The 23,624-nt window shown below is 48.6% G+C and overlaps 1 gene segment (V, D, J or C); it reads left to right on the top strand.

The window, feature by feature from the left end:
• LOC138498388 (immunoglobulin heavy constant epsilon-like) overlaps nucleotides 1-23,624 on the top strand; it is a 246,953-nt gene that overhangs the window by 38,896 nt on the left and 184,433 nt on the right. The window contains 2 exon segments of the C gene segment in view: nucleotides 5,015-5,374; nucleotides 16,504-16,863. Of these exon segments, the coding sequence occupies nucleotides 5,015-5,374; nucleotides 16,504-16,863 (720 nt within the window).

Genomic DNA, 23,624 nt, shown 5'->3' with positions numbered 1-23,624 from the left:
ATCAGTTTTTATTCCACCCACGCCACACTGAAATCTTCTCCATTATAAGTTTCCAAGCCATGCTAAAGTGCATTGTGGAATATCCAGGTTCTGTACATTCCTATATGTGTACATTGGCGCATCGCTGCATCTAATTCACTATATAGCCAGCCTTATGAATTATTTTCCCTACTTGCGTTTCTGCATCTGTACAGGTGTAAAATTACTTTGCATTTTATTTGGTGGTTCATTGCACGAGCATCTTCATTTCAATACCGAAATGCTGCTTAACTTCAATACCTCATCCTCAGTTTCTATAGAATGTCTGTGTTCTTTCTTTATTGACACCTCTTCTGGACACATCAATTCTTACTTCGTATGACGTCACCAGTCTTCCTTCTTGTTCAAATGCACACTTCTTCCGGCACCCCAGCCAGAAAGGCACCATTTCTTTGTGCATTTATATAGGGTTTTCTCAAAGGGTACCTTGTCTCGAAGGTTCTTTGTGATACAGGCATTCTCACTGGAACTGCACATGTAGTCATCTCTGGTTCCCAACATAAAGACAACATGGGGGCAGAGATTTGGATGGGGGTACTTGGTTCCACCTCTACAGTAGGGAATCCGGCCCCCCTGATTCAAATTTTAACCTGGCCCAAAGGTTACAAGATGCCAATGACCATGACATAAAAAGGGAGGGGTGTCCTAATTCAAGTCTGATTGCCTATATTGGTGTACCAGGAGGAAACTTTAGCATAGATCGTAAAATCTTTCCCTCCAGCTTGCCCAAAGATACTACCCATTTCCATGGGAAGACTTCAAGGACATAGAGCATGGTGGGAACGATTGAGATCTTATATGCCAGGATCTTAGCTTCTATACATCTCCCTCCTTGGGAGTCAATCGTCTTCTTTAGTATGAGCTATTTGTTCCACACTTTTTGTGTTGCCTCCTCTAAGAGAGAGGTACCAGAAAAATGTTCCCTAATAGTGATTCCTAGATACCTATAATCTCGGGTCATTTCCACTTTTTCATGCCCTAGCCGCCAACCAAAAGTATTATTGGCTCGTGCCCCTTTTCCGAAAACCATGATTTTCATCTTCTTAATATTTGGTCTCAAGCCGAGATTGATAGCGTATTCAGAAAGGGCCTGAAGAGAACACTGTAATCCAATTTTGGTTCTATCTAGGACGACAACGTTGTCCGCGTATGATATGCAGACCAGGCCCTTGCTCCCATATTGTGGTGGACAATTCATCACTTAACCCAGCCTGTGTGCGAGTAGCGACAATTAGAGATTGAAGATCAGGGGTGCCAAAGCACATCACTGGTTCAATCCGCTCATCGTCGGAATCGGGTTAGATAGTTCCCCATCCTGGGAAAGTCGAATTCTGACCTCGTCCAACTGTATAAAGCTTTAATAAAATACAGCAGAGATGGGTCAATTTGCCAATCCTTTAGCATTTCCCATAGCTTATCTCTGTCCACACTATTTAAGGCGGCTGAAATTTCCACAGAACAGGCATATAATGCAGCTCCAGACTTAAGCTGCGTATCTGATATTAACCTAAGTCATGTCTTATGTTATGGTATGTTCTCTAATATTCCACTCCTCCGTTGGCGGTGGTGGCGGCTGTGCTGTGTGCGCTGCAGGGGCCGGCGGCGGCCGCCTTGGCGGCGGTCTGTTTTCCTGCGGAGCAGCACCCCTGCTCTCGCCCCCAACCTCGCCCCACATTCAGTTTTCCACCTCCACCTCATACCTCACATCTGGGACATTGCGGGCAGCCCTGTTTGCCGGCTGCAGCAGACCCCTGCACTGTCGGAGAGGACGTGGTGGAGTGCGGACTGGGAACAGAGAGGCTGCAGGGCACCTCCCGATGTGGTAAGAGTCCTGTCTTTTCGGATGTTTTTGATGCCTGCCTAGCGATAGTTTGTCCCGCAAGGAGGTCAGGATGATAGACCCCAAGAACCAGGGGGCTAATTTTATATCTAAGCAAGCCCTGAGGGGGTCAGCAGACACCATGGCCTTATCCCCTACTACTAATAGGGATCGGGTGCAGGAGGTCGCAACTCTCAGTGAGCGCAGGAGATTGCGAGTGCTTAGCAAGCATAGTAAACCTCGACGCCACTATGGTCTACCGATGCACCATTTTTAGCAACAGTGGAGAACCCTGCAACTACACAATCCTCCACTCTTCAAGAGAGAGCTATGTTTAACCCATATCAATCGGAACCCATAGGCCTTTCCACTAGTCCTTCCCAATGGGCCGAGCATATGGCTAACATTGCCAAAGAACTTCTGGCATGTAAAGACCCATTCGACCTCGGCATACTGGCAGAAGCTTTGAACAACTGGGCCTCTAGCTCACGGCTGCCCATGGTGAATACAGCCTCCGAGAAACTCGGGCCCACCTGCACAGGCGTCTTGCCACAGCTTTCCTTTGTAAATGTTTCTTGTCAAGCCACCATTCAAAAGGAAATAACAGACCAAGGGTCCCAAACCGATTGTGGTAATATGGACACACCCAAACTTATTGGATCAGTCAGTGACTGTAAGGAAAAGGTCCCTATTCCTAAAATAGCGGGTCCACTGGAAAGTTCTCGCTCGATGCCGCGACGTGAGTCGAACATCGCACACAAAGAGGAAAGTCAGCCATTAAATCTGAACTCCAAACTGAAGAGAACCCTTTTTAGGAATCTACAACAGAATAAGCTACAAATGCCAAAAATAAAGGACGCAAATCTACATGATTTCGTAATGGATCATAGAAACTTTATTATAACCAATGTCCAGAGGATCGAAGGCAAAGAATCCAAAGAAGCCTTGCGTAACAAGGTTCTAGCCTGGTTACGTCAAAGAACAGGACATGGGGTGGTTAGACGCCTGGACTTAATCATCACACGGAGGATAGATCAGAGCGATTGGTGCTCACAGTCTAATAGTGATTGCATCCTAGTTGGATGTGGGGATAGCAACCTACCTACCTTTCTTAAACGCTGTAAATATCTGCCCAAAGGTGCCACAAAATGCAATTTGATTCTCTAAATGCCATAGTCTTTCCCTTTATTGCTATTCTGCTGTTTAATGTATGTTATACAGTCGTCTCTGCCAAGAGTCTGCTTTCTATCGCCATAGTGTTTGGTTTCCTTCAGATGGAATTCGTTGACTTGGTTCTCTCCTGGTACGCAGATTGCTCCTGTATCTTCTTTGTCTTTGTTTTGGGCTTCTTGTTAATCGTCGTGCTGTTTGGATCTCATGCCAAGATGTCTAGCTGTATGTATCATGTAACATTGTTCTGTTTTTTGTGGCGCCTATAAGCCTTCGGGTACCCTGTGCGCGGTATAAATAATAAATCAAAATCATGTCATTGCTTGCAAAGAAAATGAATAAAAAGTATAATTACAAAGGAAACACATTAGGTGGCGTTGCATCCAGATCTGTTATACCTTCTGCTGCTGTAGGGGTCGCTGTTGCTCTATGCAAGGCACTGCTGTCTTGCAATTCTCCGGGATTAGCTTCCTGGTTCCGGTGAGTGGGGCAGTCTGCCGGGTATTTGTTGTTTTGTCGTCTTATGCTTATTTGAACCTTGTTTGGTGCTGGTGTGCTTTGTTGATTAATTGCTCTTTGCGGAAGTCATTTTATCCCCTGCACTGTAACACTTTGAGCAGTGACCCTAAATAAGAAAGAATAGGAATAACAAACCATTTGTCTTTCTGGAATTCTATACAATAATTGCTAGACTCATTAAAGGGGTGAAATGTCGTGTTCCATCGCTACGCGTGATGGCACTTTGGGTGGGGTCAAATGACATCACTTCTTGTGGTGTCATCAGAAGTCAAGGGTGGTGTGATGTCACTTCCGCTACCCCTGGCATTTTGGTGAAATGACGTCCCTGTTGTTGTTTAGTATTTCTTTGGAGTGTATGTTATGGTGCTTTTTTTTAATTCAGCGTCCTATGTTGCTTATTCAGCATGCTTTAGGTTATTTGAAAAAATTCCAATGCAACAAAAACTCTATGAAAGTAGGTTTCACTAAAAATGCACTCATTGAGTTGCATACACCAGTCATGGCAAAAAGAAAAAATACATTTTGGTTCAAAGAAATGCATGTTTTGCTGTCAGAGTTGTTTTTTACACTGCGCCTGTCACCGCCCTGATGGCCTCAAGGAGTCAAAGCTTGTCTGGCGGACCATGTATTATGCCGCCACCAGGGGTATCCAGACCTTGCTCTGCAAGAGGATAGAAAGGGCAGTAGACGAGGAGGGAGGGTAAAGGAAGAAAGGTTAAACACACAGGAATTATTCATGCAGCTGAGAAAGGAAATGAGGGGTAGGGATGGAGTTTGCGGGTAACAGCAGTTTTGTAGATTTCATCAAATATTTTACAACGTATTTTGCCAAAAATATGTGTGGGGTTGGCTTTAGGATAATAATTAATGTCAGAGAGTCAAAGGGTGAAGTTGGCGGGGCATATATTTTCGGCAAAATCAACCATTAAAAAAAAACAAGGACGAAGTCTACTTCATAATGAAATTCCATGAAATGACAAGAGAACCAGTTTGTGGTGGTGGTCATGCCAGTAGAGTCAGTGTGGAATATTCAAAGGATTGCGTCGATCAGAAGAGGGCACATTGTTACTATGCTCCAACGAATGGGCGTGTACCTGAGTGGGCCGAGTCAGCACTTACCAGGATGTACTGATATTAATAAGTGATTCGTGGACATTGATAGTTAAAAGATTAGTATTTATTTAAAAGAGCACAAAAAAGGGGGAGAAAAAAGAAAAAGGATTAGAAAGCGGCATCCAAAAAGGAGCACAAAGTGTTTCCAAATAAAACATTAATAAAGGGAAAACAGAGCCTACTTTTAAAAAAACACGAAGGTGTATTGAGTTGAAATGTACATAAATAAAACCACATTTCATTGAAAAAAGTGAATAAATGCATGGAGTTTCATTGCAATGAGTTGTCTTTAAGTGGAATGACATAGATTTGGTTATTTGTAGTAATGGGCTATTGTTTATCTTTTTCTCACAGCTTTCCCAGGGCGCCCCGACCTGCAGGACATTCTGGTGCCAACGCTCATCCATGGGAAGGAAGTCTCTCTCCAGTGTCAGGTGTCAGGTTATTTCCCCAAGGAATTAAAGGTGGAGTGGCTGAGGATGGAGAGAGGAAGTGATGCCCGGCTCACTACCCAGGGCGATGCTGAGCGCACTATCTGGAAACAGGACATCACAGACTGTCGCCGTGAGCCTGAGATAGGCTATTCCTGCACCGCATGGCTGACCTTCACCCCTGACCTGCACAGAGACCAGTGGTCAGAGATCATCTGCAGAGTGTCCCACCCCAGCCTGCAGAGGGCACTGGAGAAAACCACAGGGACGCTGACTGTCCTGGGTAAGTGTAGATGGTCTCTGAGTAAATGTCCACCTTCAGGGGCTGGAGACAGAGCACAGCATGTGGAGTAGGATGGAGGCGGTCATTGTCCCTGTATGTCTTTAGCTCTTTCTCCCTCTGTTACACTGCTGTCCACCTTCAGGGGCTGGAGACAGAGTCCAGCATGTGGAGTAGCATGGAGGCAGTCACTGTCCCTGTATGTCTTTAGCTCTTTCTCCCTCTGTTACATGGCTGTCCACCTTCAGGGGCTGGAGACAGAGCACAGCATGTGGAGTAGGATGGAGGCGGTAATTGTCCCTGTATGTCTTTAGCTCTTTCTCCCTCTGTTACACTGCTGTCCACCTTCAGGGGCTGGAGACAGAGTCCAGCATGTGGAGTAGCATGGAGGCAGTCACTGTCCCTGGATGTCTTTAGCTCTTTCTCCCTCTGTTACACTGCTGTCCACCTTCAGGGGCTGGAGACAGAGCCCAGCATGTGGTGTAGCATGAGTCAGTCACTGTCCCTGTATGTCTTTAGCTCTTTCTCCCTCTGCTACACTGCTGTCCACCTTCAGGGGCTGGAGACAGAGTCCAGCATGTGGAGTTGCACGGAGACAGTCACTGTTCTGGATGTCTTTAGCTCTTTCTCCCTCTGTTACACTGCTGTCCACCTTTAGGGGCTGGAGACAGAGCCCAGCATGTGGAGTAGCATGGAGGCAGTCACTGTCCCTGTATGTCATTAGCTCTTTCTCCCTCTGTTACACTGCTGTCCACCTTCAGTGGCTGGAGACAGAGCCCAGCATGTGGAGTAGCATGGAGGTAGTTCTCTTTCTCCCTCTGCTACACTCCTGTCCACCTTCAGGGGCTGGAGACAGAGCCCAGCATGTGGTGTAGCATGAGTCAGTCACTGTCCCTGTATGTCTTTAGCTCTTTCTCCCTCTGCTACACTCCTGTCCACCTTCAGGGGCTGGAGACAGAGCACAGCATGTGGAATAGGATGGAGGCAGCACAAAAACTGGGAAACAGGTTACCCCTCCCTTTATACACCTTTGTTAATTTCAAGTACAAACTCAAGTGCCAGAAGGTAATTAAATCATCTGCACATATACCAGAAGTCTATTAAAAGCCATTTAATGATTCACTCATTTTTTAAAAAGGTTCACATAGAAAAATATATGAGAGTTTGTGCAGGTTACACACATCAAAAAGTAAACAAAATACTATAATGTTCACACCGAGGGGTTAGTGCACTAAATAAGTGGTCGGATATCGCTCTTGTGCCTATGGAGACTTCTTTGACTAAGGGGAACGTTTGCGGGGAGATCAGGAATAGGTCGATCCTTGAAAAGGTGCGATGGACGAAAGAGTAAAAGGAGAAATCTTTTTCGTCAGGGTGGAACACCCGCCATGAGTCTACTATCTCCAGGGTCCTGAAGAATCGGAGGAGGCTAAGTGCTTGGGCGAAGTCGCCTGGAGTCGGGGGGTGTGATCGGTCTTTGGTAGGGTCGGGAACCCCATTGAAATCCCCACCGACAATTGTTTGGCCCTCCACAAAGCTAGCGAGAGATGTGCCCAAGGAGTCATAGAAGTGTGACTGTCCAGTGTTAGGGGCGTACACTGAGATGAGGGTATATAGGTCTCCCATCAGGAGGTATTTGACCGCTGTAAATCGGCCTTCTGGGCATATTTTCGTTTCCAGAATCTGTGGGTTCAAGTCTTTCCTGAAGAGGATCGCCGTACCTCCTTTTTTGTTTGCGCCAGAGGCGAAGAATTGGAGCGGGAATAACCGGGATCGGAGACGGGTTACATCTGCCGGCAGCAGGTGGGTCTCTTGGAGCATGACTATCGCTGCGTCTTCGTCCCGGAGTTTCAGTAGCATTGCCTTTCGTTTGTTAGGGGAGTTCAGGCCATTAACATTCAGGGAGAGGATCCGGAGCGTCTGGAGGTCCACTGAAGACTCACTCTCCTTTCCTTGGGTTAGGGGGGTGTCGTGGGGCGGTGGCTCAACTGCCATGTCTATTCGGGAATCTCTTGATATCATCCTGCACTTGAGGTTTTAACGCAGAGCTCCAACGGGGGGCCGCAACTTTAACAGGGGGTAGACCGACATTGTAAGTACGGTCGTACCTATGGCCAACAGGGCCAACTGTCCCATCACGTATAGTGTACTGTGGGCTTCCAAGGAACAAGGGATGGAAAGTATCCTTGGAGTGGGTCACTGTCCCTGTATGTCTTTAGCTCTTTCTCCCTCTGTTACACGGCTGTCCACCTTCAGGGGCTGGAGACAGAGCACAGCATGTGGAGTAGGATGGAGGCGGTAATTGTCCCTGTATGTCTTTAGCTCTTTCTCCCTCTGTTACACTGCTGTCCACCTTCAGGGGCTGGAGACAGAGTCCAGCATGTGGAGTAGCATGGAGGCAGTCACTGTCCCTGGATGTCTTTAGCTCTTTCTCCCTCTGTTACACTGCTGTCCACCTCCAGGGGCTGGAGACAGAGCCCAGCATGTGGAGTAGCATGGAGGCAGTCACTGTCCCTGTATGTCTTTAGCTCTTTCTCCCTCTGCTACACTCCTGTCCACCTTCAGGGGCTGGAGACAGAGCCCAGCATGTGGAGTAGCATGGAGGCAGTTCTCTTTCTCCCTCTGCTACACTCCTGTCCACCTTCAGGGGCTGGAGACAGAGCCCAGCATGTGGTGTAGCATGAGTCAGTCACTGTCCCTGTATGTCTTTAGCTCTTTCTCCCTCTGCTACACTCCTGTCCACCTTCAGGGGCTGGAGACAGAGCACAGCATGTGGAATAGGATGGAGGCAGCACAAAAACTGGGAAACAGGTTACCCCTCCCTTTATACACCTTTGTTAATTTCAAGTACAAACTCAAGTGCCAGAAGGTAATTAAATCATCTGCACATATACCAGAAGTCTATTAAAAGCCATTTAATGATTCACTCATTTTTTAAAAAGGTTCACATAGAAAAATATATGAGAGTTTGTGCAGGTTACACACATCAAAAAGTAAACAAAATACTATAATGTTCACACCGAGGGGTTAGTGCACTAAATAAGTGGTCGGATATCGCTCTTGTGCCTATGGAGACTTCTTTGACTGAGGGGAACGTTTGCGGGGAGATCAGGAATAGGTCGATCCTTGAAAAGGTGCGATGGACGAAAGAGTAAAAGGAGAAATCTTTTTCGTCAGGGTGGAACACCCGCCATGAGTCTACTATCTCCAGGGTCCTGAAGAATCAGAGGAGGCTAAGTGCTTGGGCGAAGTCGCCTGGAGTCGGGGGGTGTGATCGGTCTTTGGTAGGGTCGGGAACCCCATTGAAATCCCCACCGACAATTGTTTGGCCCTCCACAAAGCTAGCGAGAGATGTGCCCAAGGAGTCATAGAAGTGTGACTGTCCAGTGTTAGGGGCGTACACTGAGATGAGGGTATATAGGTCTCCCATCAGGAGGTATTTGACCGCTGTAAATCGGCCTTCTGGGCATATTTTCGTTTCCAGAATCTGTGGGTTCAAGTCTTTCCTGAAGAGGATCGCCGTACCTCCTTTTTTGTTTGCGCCAGAGGTGAAGAATTGGAGCGGGAATAACCGGGATCGGAGACGGGTTACATCTGCCGGCAGCAGGTGGGTCTCTTGGAGCATGACTATCGCTGCGTCTTCGTCCCGGAGTTTCAGTAGCATTGCCTTTCGTTTGTTAGGGGAGTTCAGGCCATTAACATTCAGGGAGAGGATCCGGAGCGTCTGGAGGTCCACTGAAGACTCACTCTCCTTTCCTTGGGTTAGGGGGGTGTCGTGGAGCGGTGGCTCAACTGCCATGTCTATTCGGGAATCTCTTGATATCATCCTGCACTTGAGGTTTTAACGCAGAGCTCCAACGGGGGGCCGCAACTTTAACAGGGGGTAGACCGACATTGTAAGTACGGTCGTACCTATGGCCAACAGGGCCAACTGTCCCATCACGTATCGTGTACTGTGGGTTTCCAAGGAACAAGGGATGGAAAGTATCCTTGGAGTGGGTATGAACCATGGGAATGGCCCGCCGCCACCGCGTTCAAGGTTCCTTAGCTCGAAATCTAGGTGGCGGGTCCTACTTTAGGTAGGGGCATCTGTGTCCAGGCTTAATTGCTGTCGGAACCTGGGATCGTGGAAGCGTCCCCGTTCATCTCTTTCTGTTGCTCCGCTGGGTTGACGACCATGGGGTGAGTTTGGGCTTTGGAGAGGTAAGCGGTCTAGAGTCTTCGGTCCCCTCTGGGTTTGGCGTGGAAGGATCTCGGGGTGAGGTTGGGTGTAAGATTTTCTCTGCGTCTTCCAAGTGGCTGATTCGGCGTAGGGTGCCATTATGTGTAAACTGGAGAGCTGTCGGAAACAGCCACCTGTAACGGATCTGTTGCTCCTGAAGGAACGCTGTCAGAGGCCGAAGTGCTCTTCTTTTCTGGAGAGTAAGTGGTGAGAGGTCCTGGTATATTTGAAGTGGAGTGCTCTGAAAAGTGATCTCATCTCCTTGGCGACTGATCGCTGATATTGCCTCTTTAGTCATGAAGAAGTGGACCCTGGTAATAACATCTGGGGGGGGGGTCCGAATCTGTCCCGCGCCGTGGGCGGAGTCTGTGGGTCCGGTCCAGTAAGAGCTGCGATTTGTCCAGGTCCGGGAGTAGGGCCTCAAAGAAGCTTCCCACGTAGTCCGCTAGCTTGTTGTCAGGGATAGAGGATGGGACGCCCCGAATGCGGAGGTTATTGCGGCGTGCCCTGTTTTCAAGGTCTTCATGTTTGAACTCCAGGATCTCGTATTTGTGATGCAGGGAATCGATGGATTTTTGCACTTCCCCCAGTGTGGTAGCGTGGTCCTGAGAATGGTCCTCGATCTCTCCGAGCCTCTGTTCGATTTCTGTGACTCTCTGATCCGTTTGATCAACTTTAGCGGTGAGTTCCGAAAGGCAGGCGCCAAACTCCGATTTGATATCCGCCATGAAGGCTATCAGGTCTCCTTTGGTGGCGAGGGCGCCCCTGTCTTCTTGTGGTTTCTTTGGGGTCAGTTTAGGAGGATCCTGTTTCTTGGGTTTCTCCGGTGCAGTAAACATGGCGGATATAGCTGTGCCCTTGCTCACCTTTGTTTGCCTCGACATGCTGCTCGTATCAGGCGGTCTTGATTAAGAGAGTAGCAGCGAGGCCTATGGCGGTGGGAGACTGCACTCGGGGTGAAACTCGCACTCGACCTTCGCTCTGGGCTAGATCTGGGCGAGTGGGCAGGGGCGCCCCAGGAAGCGTTGGTGTGGGGAGGGTCTCCATCGGGGACAGTGCAGGATGGCCGATTGTTGCACGAGGGGGGGTATGTCGCTACGATGAGGCCCACAGGTTCAAGGCCTCTCTGGATGAAAGCACGTCTCCCGTTGCTTCCCCGCCCCTCCTCCGGTCTCCATCGGTGATCCCTCGCTGGTGGGGGTTCCAGGTCCCTCTGTGAGCTTCTCGTGTGCGGTTTTGTGATGGTATAGGCTGTCGTAGAGCGGGGGTCCCGACTCGTTCTGCGTAGCGGGGGGAGGGGTGGAAGCCCGCTCTCCCGGTCTCTCGGAGTGTGCGCCGGGAACCAAGCCCTAGTCTGGGTCGCCTTGGTATGAATCGGATGATTCTGTGATAGAGTCCGCTTCCCCTCTCCAGCTCTCCAGCTCCCCAGAGTTCTACGGCCCCGCTACCGCCGTGTGCGGAGTGTGCTGCTGGGTTCCGGCTTGGCGGCCATCTTGGTTTCTTCGGTTGAAGACGGGGGAGAAGTTCGGCTGCTGAGTTCTGGTAGAACGCCTCCTCGGTCGAAGGTTATGTTTGGCCAGGTTGTGCCATGTCGGTTCCGGTCGCTGTAGATGGCTTGGCGACGCGGAACCCCGCTTATAACCACCGGAATTCGACGGCGGCGGCGGGCATCCCACAGGCGGCTTCAGAGGAGCGACTACATCGATGGCGCTCCAAGCCACGCCTCCAAAGTTTGTTCTTTTCTCACGATCTTTGTATCCTTTTGACAGGTGCCCAATTCACTGTGGCCTCGTCTTCTTGGTGCTGGGCCAGTCAAGTCTTTCTGGAAATCCACCTTCGCCATCAGTTTTTATTCCACCCACGCCACACTGAAATCTTCTCCATTATAAGTTTCCAAGCCATGCTAAAGTGCATCGTGGAATATCCAGGTTCTGTACATTCCTATATGTGTACATTGGCGCATCGCTGCATCTAATTCACTATATAGCCAGCCTTATGAATTATTTTCCCTACTTGCGTTTCTGCATCTGTACAGGTGTAAAATTACTTTGCATTTTATTTGGTGGTTCATTGCACGAGCATCTTCATTTCAATACCGAAATGCTGCTTAACTTCAATACCTCATCCTCAGTTTCTATAGAATGTCTGTGTTCTTTCTTTATTGACACCTCTTCTGGACACATCAGTTCTTACTTCGTATGACGTCACCAGTCTTCCTTCTTGTTCAAATGCACACTTCTTCCGGCACCCCAGCCAGAAAGGCACCATTTCTTTGTGCATTTATATAGGGTTTTCTCAAAGGGTACCTTGTCTCGAAGGTTCTTTGTGATACAGGCATTCTCACTGGAACTGCACATGTAGTCATCTCTGGTTCCCAACATAAAGACAAAATGGGGGCGGAGATTTGGATGGGGGTACTTGGTTCCACCTCTACAGTAGGGAATCCGGCCCCCCTGATTCAAATTTTAACCTGGCCCAAAGGTTACAAGATGCCAATGACCATGACATAAAAAGGGAGGGGTGTCCTAATTCAAGTCTGATTGCCTATATTGGTGTGCCAGGAGGAAACTTTAGCATAGATCGTAAAATCTTTCCCTCCAGCTTGCCCAAAGATACTACCCATTTCCATGGGAAGCCTTCAAGGGCATAGAGCATGGTGGGAACGATTGAGATCTTATATGCCAGAATCTTAGCTTCTATACATCTCCCTCCTTGGGAGTCAATCGTCTTCTTTAGTATGAGCTATTTGTTCCACACTTTTTGTGTTGCCTCCTCTAAGAGAGAGGTACCAGAAAAATGTTCCCTAATAGTGATTCCTAGATACCTATAATCTCGGGTCATTTCCACTTTTTCATGCCCTAGCCGCCAACCAAAAGTATTACTGGCTCATGCCCCTTTTCCGAAAACCATGGTTTTCATCTTCTTAATATTTGGTCTCAAGCCGAGATTGATAGCGTATTCAGAAAGGGCCTGAAGAGAACACTGTAATCCAATTTTGGTTCTATCTAGGACGACAACGTTGTCCGCGTATGATATGCAGACCAGGCCCTTGCTCCCATATTGTGGTGGACAATTCATCACTTAACCCAGCCTGTGTGCGAGTAGCGACAATTAGAGATTGAAGATCAGGGGTGCCAAAGCAGGTTCAATCCCGTCATCGTCGGAATCGGGTTAGATAGTTCCCCATCCTGGGAAAGTCGAATTCTGACCTCGTCCAACTGTATAAAGCTTTAATAAAATACAGCAGAGATGGGTCAATTTGCCAATCTTTCAGCATTTCCCATAGCTTATCTCTGTCCACGCTATTTAAGGCGGCTGAAATTTCCACAGAACAGGCATATAATGCAGCTCCAGACTTAAGCTGCGTATCTGATATTAACCTAAGTCATGTCTTATGTTATGGTATGTTCTCTAATATTCCACTCCTCCGTTGGCAGTGGTGGCGGCTGTGCTGTGTGCGCTGCAGGGGCCGGCGGCGGCCGCCTTGGCGGCGGTCTGTTTTCCTGCAGAGCAGCACCCCTGCTCTCGCCCCCAACCTCGCCCCACATTCAGTTTTCCACCTCCACCTCATACCTCACATCTGGGGCATTGCGGGCAGCCCTGTTTTCCGGCTGCAGCAGACCCCTGCACTGTCGGAGAGGACGTGGTGGAGTGCGGACTGGGAACAGAGAGGCTGCAGGGCACCTCCCGATGTGGTAAGGGTCCTGTCTTTTCGGATGTTTTTGATGCCTGCCTAGCGATAGTTTGTCCCGCAAGGAGGTCAGGATGATAGACCCCAAGAACCAGGGGGCTAATTTTATATCTAAGCAAGCCCTGAGGGGGTCAGCAGACACCATGGCCTTATCCCCTACTACTAATAGGGATCGGGTGCAGGAGGTCGCAACTCTCAGTGAGCGCAGGAGATTGCGAGTGCTTAGCAAGCATAGCAAACCCCCTGCTAAAAAAACGGCACATGTACCTCAAATCAATATGGAAATAACTGGCCCTAAAATCCATTCGACGCCACTATGGTCTACCGATGCACCATTTTTAGCAACAGTGGAGAACCCTGCAACTACACAATCCTCCACTCTTCAAGAGAGAGCTATGTTTAACCCATATCAATCGGAACCCATAGGCCTTTCCACTAGTCCTTCCCAATGGGCCGAGCATATGGCTAACATTGCCAAAGAACTTCTGGCATGTAAAGACCCATTCGACCTCGGCATACTGGCAGAAGCTTTGAACAACTGGGCCTCTAGCTCACGGCTGCCCATGGTGAATACAGCCTCCCAGACACTCGGGCCCACCTGCACAGGCGTCTTGCCACAGCTTTCCTTTGTAAATGTTTCTTGTCAAGCCACCATTCAAAAGGAAATAACAGACCAAGGGTCCCAAACCGATTGTGGTAATATGGACACACCCAAACTTATTGGATCAGTCAGTGACTGTAAGGAAAAGGTCCCTATTCCTAAAATAGCGGGTCCACTGGAAAGTTCTCGCTCGATGCCGCGACGTGAGTCGAACATCGCACACAAAGAGGAAAGTCAGCCATTAAATCTGAACTCCAAACTGAAGAGAACCCTTTTTAGGAATCTACAACAGAATAAGCTACAAATGCCAAAAATAAAGGACGCAAATCTACATGATTTCGTAATGGATCATAGAAACTTTATTATAACCAATGTCCAGAGGATCGAAGGCAAAGAATCCAAAGAAGCCTTGCGTAACAAGGTTCTAGCCTGGTTACGTCAAAGAACAGGACATGGGGTGGTTAGACACCTGGACTTAATCATCACACGGAGGATAGATCAGAGCGATTGGTGCTCACAGTCTAATAGTGATTGCATCCTAGTTGGATGTGGGGATAGCAACCTACCTACCTTTCTTAAACGCTGTAAATATCTGCCCAAAGGTGCCACAAAATGCAATTTGATTCTCTAAATGCCATAGTCTTTCCCTTTATTGCTATTCTGCTGTTTAATGTATGTTATACAGTCGTCTCTGCCAAGAGTCTGCTTTCTATCGCCATAGTGTTTGGTTTCCTTCAGATGGAATTCGTTGACTTGGTTCTCTCCTGGTACGCAGATTGCTCCTGTATCTTCTTTGTCTTTGTTTTGGGCTTCTTGTTAATCGTCGTGCTGTTTGGATCTCATGCCAAGATGTCTAGCTGTATGTATCATGTAACATTGTTCTGTTTTTTGTGGCGCCTATAAGCCTTCGGGTACCCTGTGCGCGGTATAAATAATAAATCAAAATCATGTCATTGCTTGCAAAGAAAATGAATAAAAAGTATAATTACAAAAGAAACACATTAGGTGGCGTTGCATCCGGATCTGTTATACCTTATGCTGCTGTAGGGGTCGCTGTTGCTCTATGCAAGGCACTGCTGTCTTGCGATTCTCTGGGATTAGCTTCCTGGTTCCGGTGAGTGGGGCAGTCTGCAGGGTATTTGTTGTTTTGTCGTCTTATGCTTATTTGAACCTTGTTTGGTGCTGGTGTGCTTTGTTGATTAATTGCTCTTTGCGGAAGTCATTTTATCCCCTGCACTGTAACACTTTGAGCAGTGACCCTAAATAAGAAAGAATAGGAATAACAAACCATTTGTCTTTCTGGAATTCTATACAATAATTGCTAGACTCATTAAAGGGGTGAAATGTCGTGTTCCATCGCTACGCGTGATGGCACTTTGGGTGGGGTCAAATGACATCACTTCTTGTGGTGTCATCAGAAGTCAAGGGTGGTGTGATGTCACTTCCGCTACCCCTGGCATTTTGGTGAAATGACGTCCCTGTTGTTGTTTAGTATTTCTTTGGAGTGTATGTTATGGTGCTTTTTTTTAATTCAGCGTCCTATGTTGCTTATTCAGCATGCTTTAGGTTATTTGAAAAAATTCCAATGCAACAAAAACTCTATGAAAGTAGGTTTCACTAAAATGCTCTCATTGAGTTGCATACACCAGTCATGGCAAAAAGAAAAAATACATTTTGGTTCAAAGAAATGCATGTTTTGCTGTCAGAGTTGTTTTTTACACTGCGCCTGTCACCGCCCTGATGGCCTCAAGGAGTCAAAGCTTGTCTGGCGGACCATGTATTATGCCGCCACCAGGGGTATCCAGACCTTGCTCTGCAAGAGGATAGAAAGGGCAGTAGACGAGGAGGGAGGGTAAAGGAAGAAAGGTTAAACACACAGGAAATATTCATGCAGCTGAGAAAGGAAATGAGGGGTAGGGATGGAGTTTGCGGGTAACAGCAGTTTTGTAGATTTCATCAAATATTTTACAACGTAGTTTTCCAAAAATATGTGTGGGGTTGGCTTTAGGATAATAATTAATGTCAGAGAGTCAAGGGGTGAAGTTGGCGGGGCATATATTTTCGGCAAAATCAACCATTAAAAAAAAAACAACGACGAAATCTACTTCATAATGAAATTCCATGAAATGACAAGAGAACCAGTTTGTGGTGGTGGTCATGCCAGTAGAGTCAGTGTGGAATATTCAAGGGATTGCGTCGATCAGAAGAGGGCACATTGTTACTATGCTCCAACGAATGGGCGTGTACCTGAGTAGGCCCAGTCAGCACTTACCAGGATGTACTGATATTAATAAGTGATTCGTGGACATTGATAGTTAAAAGATTAGTATTTATTTAAAAGAGCACAAAAAAGGGGGAGAAAAAAGAAAAAGGATTAGAAAGCGGCATCCAAAAAGGAGCACAAAGTGTTTCCAAATAAACATTAATAAAGGGAAAACAGAGCCTACTTTAAAAAAAACACGAAGGTGTATTGAGTTGAAATGTACATAAATAAACCACATTTCATTGAAAAAAGTGAATAAATGCATGGAGTTTCATTGCAATGAGTTGTCTTTAAGTGGAATGACATAGATTTGGTTATTTGTAGTAATGGGCTATTGTTTATCTTTTTCTCACAGCTTTCCCAGGGCGCCCCGACCTGCAGGACATTCTGGTGCCAACGCTCATCCATGGGAAGGAAGTCTCTCTCCAGTGTCAGGTGTCAGGTTATTTCCCCAAGGAATTAAAGGTGGAGTGGCTGAGGATGGAGAGAGAAAGTGATGCCCGGCTCACTATCCAGGGCGATGCTGAGAGCACTGTCTGGAAGCAGGACATCACAGACTGTCGCCGTGAGCCTGAGATAGGCTATTCCTGCACCGCATGGCTGACCTTCACCCCTGACCTGCACAGAGACCAGTGGTCAGAGATCATCTGCAGAGTGTCCCACCCCAGCCTGCAGAGGGCGCTGGAGAAAACCACAGGGACGCTGACTGTCCTGGGTAAGTGTCCACCTTCAGGGGCTGGAGACAGAGCACAGCATGTGGAGTAGGATGGAGGCGGTCATTGTCCCTGTATGTCTTTAGCTCTTTCTCCCTCTGTTACACTGCTGTCCACCTTCAGGGGCTGGAGACAGAGTCCAGCATGTGGAGTAGCATGGAGGCAGTCACTGTCCCTGGATGTCTTTAGCTCTTTCTCCCTCTGTTACACGGCTGTTCACCTTCAGGGGCTGGAGACAGAGCCCAGCATGTGGAGTAGCATGGAGGCAGTCCTCTTTCTCCCTCTGCTACACTCCTGTCCACCTTCAGGGGCTGGAGACAGAGCCCAGCATGTGGAGTAGCATGGAGGCAGTCACTGTCCCTGTATGTCTTTAGCTCTTTCTCCCTCTGCTACACTCCTGTCCACCTTCAGGGGCTGGAGACAGAGCACAGCATGTGGAATAGGATGGAGGCAGCACAAAAACTGGGAAACAGGTTACCCCTCCCTTTATACACCTTTGTTAATTTCAAGTACAAACTCAAGTGCCAGAAGGTAATTAAATCATCTGCACATATACCAGAAGTCTATTAAAAGCCATTTAATGATTCACTCATTTTTTAAAAAGGTTCACATAGAAAAATATATGAGAGTTTGTGCAGGTTACACACATCAAAAAGTAAACAAAATACTATAATGTTCACACCGAGGGGTTAGTGCACTAAATAAGTGGTCGGATATCGCTCTTGTGCCTATGGAGACTTCTTTGACTGAGGGGAACGTTTGCGGGGAGATCAGGAATAGGTCGATCCTTGAAAAGGTGCGATGGACGAAAGAGTAAAAGGAGAAATCTTTTTCGTCAGGGTGGAACACCCGCCATGAGTCTTTTATCTCCAGGGTCCTGAAGAATCGGAGGAGGCTAAGTGCTTCGGCGAAGTCGCCTGGAGTCGGGGGGTGTGATCGGTCTTTGGTAGGGTCGGGAACCCCATTGAAATCCCCACCGACAATTGTTTGGCCCTCCACAAAGCTAGAGAGAGATGTGCCCAAGGAGTCATAGAAGTGTGACTGTCCAGTGTTAGGGGCGTACACTGAGATGAGGGTATATAGGTCTCCCATAAGGAGGCATTTGACCGCTGTAAATCGGCCTTCTGGGCATATTTTCGTTTCCAGAATCTGTGGGTTCAAGTCTTTCCTGAAGAGGATCGCCGTACCTCCTTTTTTGTTTGCGCCAGAGGCGAAGAATTGGAGCGGGAATAACCGGGATCGGAGACGGGTTACATCTGCCGGCAGCAGGTGGGTCTCTTGGAGCATGACTATCGCTGCGTCTTCGTCCCAGAGTTTCAGTAGCATTGCCTTTCGTTTGTTAGGGGAGTTCAGGCCATTAACATTCAGGGAGAGGATCCGGAGCGTCTGGAGGTCCACTGAAGACTCACTCTCCTTTCCTTGGGTTAGGGGGGTGTCGTGGGGCGGTGGCTCAACTGCCATGTCTATTCGGGAATCTCTTGATATCATCCTGCACTTGAGGTTTTAACGCAGAGCCCCAACGGGGGGCCGCAACTTTAACAGGGGGTAGACCGACATTGTAAGTAGGGTCGTACCTATGGCCAACAGGGCCAACTGTCCCATCACGTATCGTGTACTGTGGGTTTCCAAGGAACAAGGGATGGAAAGTATCCTTGGAGTGGGTATGAACCATGGGTATGGCCCGCCGCCACCGCGTTCAAGGTTCCTTAGCTCGAAATCTAGGTGGCGGGTCCTACTTTAGGTAGGGGCATCTGTGTCCAGGCTTAATTGCTGTCGGAACCTGGGATCGTGGAAGCGTCCCCGTTTATCTCTTTCTGTTGCTCCGCTGGGTTGACGACCATGGGGTGCGTTTGGGCTTTGGAGAGGGAAGCGGTCCAGAGTCTTCGGTCCCCTCTGGGTTTGGCGTGGAAGGATCTCGGGGTGAGGTTAGGTGTAAGATTTTCTCTGCGTCTTCCAAGTGGCTGATTCGGCGTAGGGTGCCATTATGTGTAAACTGGAGAGCTGTCGGAAACAGCCACCTGTAACGGATCTGTTGCTCCTGAAGGAACGCTGTCAGAGGCCGAAGTGCTCTTCTTTTATGGAGAGTAAGTGGTGAGAGGTCCTGGTATATTTGAAGGGGAGTGCTCTGAAAAGTGATCTCATCTCCTTGGCGACTGATCGCTGATATTGCCTCTTTAGTCGTGAAGAAGTGGACCCTGGTAATAAAATGACCATGTGGTGCGTTTGGGCTTTGGAGAGGGAAGCGGTCAAGAGTCTTCGGTCCCCTCTGGGTTTGGCGTGGAAGGATCTCGGGGTGAGGTTGGGTGTAAGATTTTCTCTGCGTCTTCCAAGTGGCTGATTCGGTGTAGGGTGCCATTATGTGTAAACTGGAGAGCTGTCGGAAACAGCCACCTGTAACGGATCAGTTGCTCCTGAAGGAACGCTGTCAGAGGCCAAAGTGCTCTTCTTTTCTGGAGAGTAAGTGGTGAGAGGTCCTGGTATATTTGAAGGGGAGTGCTCTGAAAAGTGATCTCATCTCCTTGGCGACTGATCGCTGATATTGCCTCTTTAGTCGTGAAGAAGTGGACCCTGGTAATAACATCTGGGGGGGGGTCCGAATCTGTCCCACGGCGCGGGCGGAGTCTGTGGGTCCGGTCCAGTAAGAGCTGGGATTTGTCCAGGTCCGGGAGTAGGGCCTCAAAGAAGCTTCCCACGTAGTCCGCTAGCTTGTTGTCGGGGATAGAGGATGGGACGCCCCGAATGCGCAGGTTATTGCGGTGTGCCCTGTTTTCAAGGTCTTCATGTTTGAACTCCAGGATCTCGTATTTGTGATGCAGGGAATCGATGGATTTTTGCACTTCCCCCAGTGTGGTAGCGTGGTCCTGAGAATGGTCCTCGATCTCTCCGAGCCTCTGTTCGATTTCTGTGACCCTCTGATTCGTTTGATCAACTTTAGCGGTGAGTTCCGAAAGGCAGGCGCGAAACTCCGATTTGATATCCGACATGAAGGCTATCAGGTCTCCTTTGGTGGCGAGGGCGCCCCTGTCTTCTTGTGGTTTCTGTTGGGTCAGTTTAGGAGGATCCTGTTTCTTGGGTTTCTCCGGTGCAGTAAACATGGCGGAGATATCTGTGCCCTTGCTCACCTTCGTTTGCCTCGACATGCTGCTCGTATCAGGCGGTCTTGATTAAGAGAGTAGCAGCGAGGCCTATGGCGGTGGGAGACTGCACTCGGGGTGAAACTCGCACTCGACCTTCGCTCTGGGCTAGATCTGGGCGAGTGGGCAGGGGCGCCCCAGGAAGCGTTGGTGTGGGGAGGGTCTCCGTCGGGGACAGTGCAGGATGGCCGATTGTTGCACGAGGGGGGGGTATGTCGCTACGATGAGGCCCACAGGTTCAAGGCCTCTCTGGATGAAAGCACGTCTTCCGTTGCTTCCCCGCCCCTCCTCCGGTCTCCATCGGTGATCCCTCGCTGGTGGGGGTTCCAGGTCCCTCTGTGAGCTTCTCGTGTGCGGTTTTGTGATGGTATAGGCTGTCGTAGAGCGGGGGTCCCGACTCGTTCTGCGTAGCGGGGGGAGGGGTGGAAGCCCGCTCTCCCGGTCTCTCGGAGTGTGCGCTGGGAACCAAGCCCTAGTCTGGGTCGCCTTGGTATGAATCGGATGATTCTGTGCTAGAGTCCGCTTCCCCTCTCCAGCTCCCCAGAGTTCTAGGGCCCCGCTACCGCTGAGTGCGGAGTGTGCTGCTGGGTTCCGGCTTGGCGGCCATCTTGGTTTCTTCGGTTGAAGACGGGGGAGAAGTTCGGCCGCTGAGTTCTGGTAGAACGCCTCCTCGGTCGAAGGTTATGTTTGGCCAGGTTGTGCCATGTCGGTTCCGGTCGCCGTAGATGGCATTGGCGACGCGGAACCCCGCTTATAACCGCCGGAATTCGACGGCGGCGGCGGGCATCCCACGGGTGGCTTCAGAGGAGCGACCACATCGATGGCGCTCCAAGCCACGCCTCCAAAGTTTGTTCTTTTCTCACGTTCTTTGTATCCTTTTGACAGGCGCCCAATTCACCGTGGCCTCGTCTTCTTGGTGCTGGGCCAGTCAAGTCTTTCTCGAAATCCACCTTTGCCATCAGTTTTTATTCCACCCACGCCACACTGAAATCTTCTCCATTATAAGTTTCCAAGCCATGCTAAAGTGCATCGTGGAATATCCAGGTTCTGTACATTCCTATATGTGTACATTGGCGCATCGCTGCATCTAATTCACTATATAGCCAGCCTTATGAATTATTTTCCCTACTTGCGTTTCTGCATCTGTACAGGTGTAAAATTACTTTGCATTTTATTTGGTGGTTCATTGCACGAGCATCTTCATTTCAATCCCGAAATGCTGCTTAACTTCAATACCTCATCTTCAGTTTCTATAGAATGTCTTTGTTCTTTCTTTATTGACACCTCTTCTGGACACATCAGTTCTTACTTCGTATGACGTCACCAGTCTTCCTTCTTGTTCAAATGCACACTTCTTCCGGCACCCCAGCCAGAAAGGCACCATTTCTTTGTGCATTTATATAGGGTTTTCTCAAAGGCTACCTTGTCTCGAAGGTTCTTTGTGATACAGGCATTCTCACTGGAACTGCACATGTAGTCATCTCTGGTTCCCAACATAAAGACAACATGGGGGCGGAGATTTGGATGGGGGTACTTGGTTCCACCTCTACATTAGGGAATCCGGCCCCCCTGATTCAAATTTTAACCTGGCCCAACGGTTACAAGATGCCAATGACCATGACATAAAAAGGGAGGGGTGTCCTAATTCAAGTCTGATTGCCTATATTGGTGTACCAGGAGGAAACTTTAGCATAGATCGTAAAATCTTTCCCTCCAGCTTGCCCAAAGATACTACCCATTTCCATGGGAAGACTTCAAGGGCATAGAGCATGGTGGGAACGATTGAGATCTTATATGCCAGGATCTTAGCTTCTATACATCACCCTCCTTGGGAGTCAATCGTCTTCTTTAGTATGAGCTATTTGTTCCACACTTTTTGTGTTGCCTCCTCTAAGAGAGAGGTACCAGAAAAATGTTCTCTAATAGTGATTCCTAGATACCTATAATCTCGGGTCATTTCCACTTTTTCATGCCCTAGCCACCAACCAAAAGTATTACTGGCTCGTGCCCCTTTTCCGAAAACCATGATTTTCATCTTCTTAATATTTGGTCTCAAGCCGAGATTGATAGTGTATTCAGAAAGGGCCTGAAGAGAACACTAATCCAATGTTGGTTCTATCTAGGACGACAACGTTGTCCGCGTATGATATGCAGGCCAGGCCCTTGCTCCCATATTGTGGTGGACAATTCATCACTTAACCCAGCCTGTGTGCGAGTAGCGACAATTAGAGATTGAAGATCAGGGGTGCCAAAGCACATCACTGGTTCAATCCGCTCATCGTCGGAATCGGGTTAGATAGTTCCCCATCCTGGGAAAGTCGAATTCTGACCTCGTCCAACTGTATAAAGCTTTAATAAAATACAGCAGAGATGGGTCAATTTGCCAATCCTTCAGCATTTCCCATAGCTTATCTCTGTCCACGCTATTTAAGGCGGCTGAAATTTCCACAGAACAGGCATATAATGCAGCTCCAGACTTAAGCTGCGTATCTGATATTAACCTAAGTCATGTCTTATGTTATGGTATGTTCTCTAATATTCCACTCCTCCGTTGGCGGTGGTGGCGGCTGTGCTGTGTGCGATGTAGGGGCCGGCGGCCGCCGCCTTGGCGGCGGTCTGTTTTCCTGCGGAGCAGCACCCCTGCTCTCGCCCCCAACCTCGCCCCACATTCAGTTTTCCACCTCCACCTCATACCTCACATCTGGGGCATTGCGGGCAGCCCTGTTTGCCAGCTGCAGCAGACCCCTGCACTGTCGGAGAGGACGTGGAGGAGTGCGGACTGGGAACAGGGAGGCTGCAGGGCACCTCCCGATGTGGTAAGAGTCCTGTCTTTTCGGATGTTTTTGATGCCTGCCTAGCGATAGTTTGTCCCGCACGGAGGTCAGGATGATAGACCCCAAGAACCAGGGGGCTAATTTTATATCTAAGCAAGCCCTGAGGGGGTCAGCAGACACCATGGCCTTATCCCCTACTAATAATAGGGATCGGGTGCAGGAGGTCGCAACTCTCAGTGAGCGCAGGAGATTGCGAGTACTTAGCAAGCATAGCAAACCCCCTGCTAAAAAAACGGCACATGTACCTCAAATCAATATGGAAATAACTGGCCCTAAAATCCATTCGACGCCACTATGTTCTACCGATGCACCATTTTTAGCAACAGTGGAGAACCCTGCAACTACACAATCCTCCACTCTTCAAGAGAGAGCTATGTTTAACCCATATCAATCGGAACCCATAGGCCTTTCCACTAGTCCTTCCCAATGGGCCGAGCATATGGCTAACATTGCCAAAGAACTTCTGGCATGTAAAGACCCATTTGACCTTGGCATACTGGCAGAGGCTTTGAACAACTGGGCCTCTAGCTCACGGCTGCCCATGGTGAATACAGCCTCCCAGACACTCGGGCCCACCTGCACAGGCGTCTTGCCACAGCTTTCCTTTGTAAATGTTTCTTGTCAAGCCACCATTCAAAAGGAAATAACAGACCAAGGGTCCCAAACAGATTGTGGTAATATGGACACACCCAAACTTATTGGATCAGTCAGTGACTGTAAGGAAAAGGTCCCTATTCCTAAGATAGCGGGTCCACTGGAAAGTTCTCGCTCGATGCCGCGACGTGAGTCGAACAT

This window comes from Ambystoma mexicanum, chromosome 5q, assembly GCF_040938575.1.
Source record: "Ambystoma mexicanum isolate Mex_15411 chromosome 5q, UKY_AmexF1_1, whole genome shotgun sequence".
In the NCBI taxonomy this organism is placed as follows: domain Eukaryota; kingdom Metazoa; phylum Chordata; class Amphibia; order Caudata; family Ambystomatidae; genus Ambystoma; species Ambystoma mexicanum.
The sequence above is the reverse complement of the archived record's forward strand: the minus strand, read 5'-3'. Positions and strand labels throughout refer to the sequence as shown.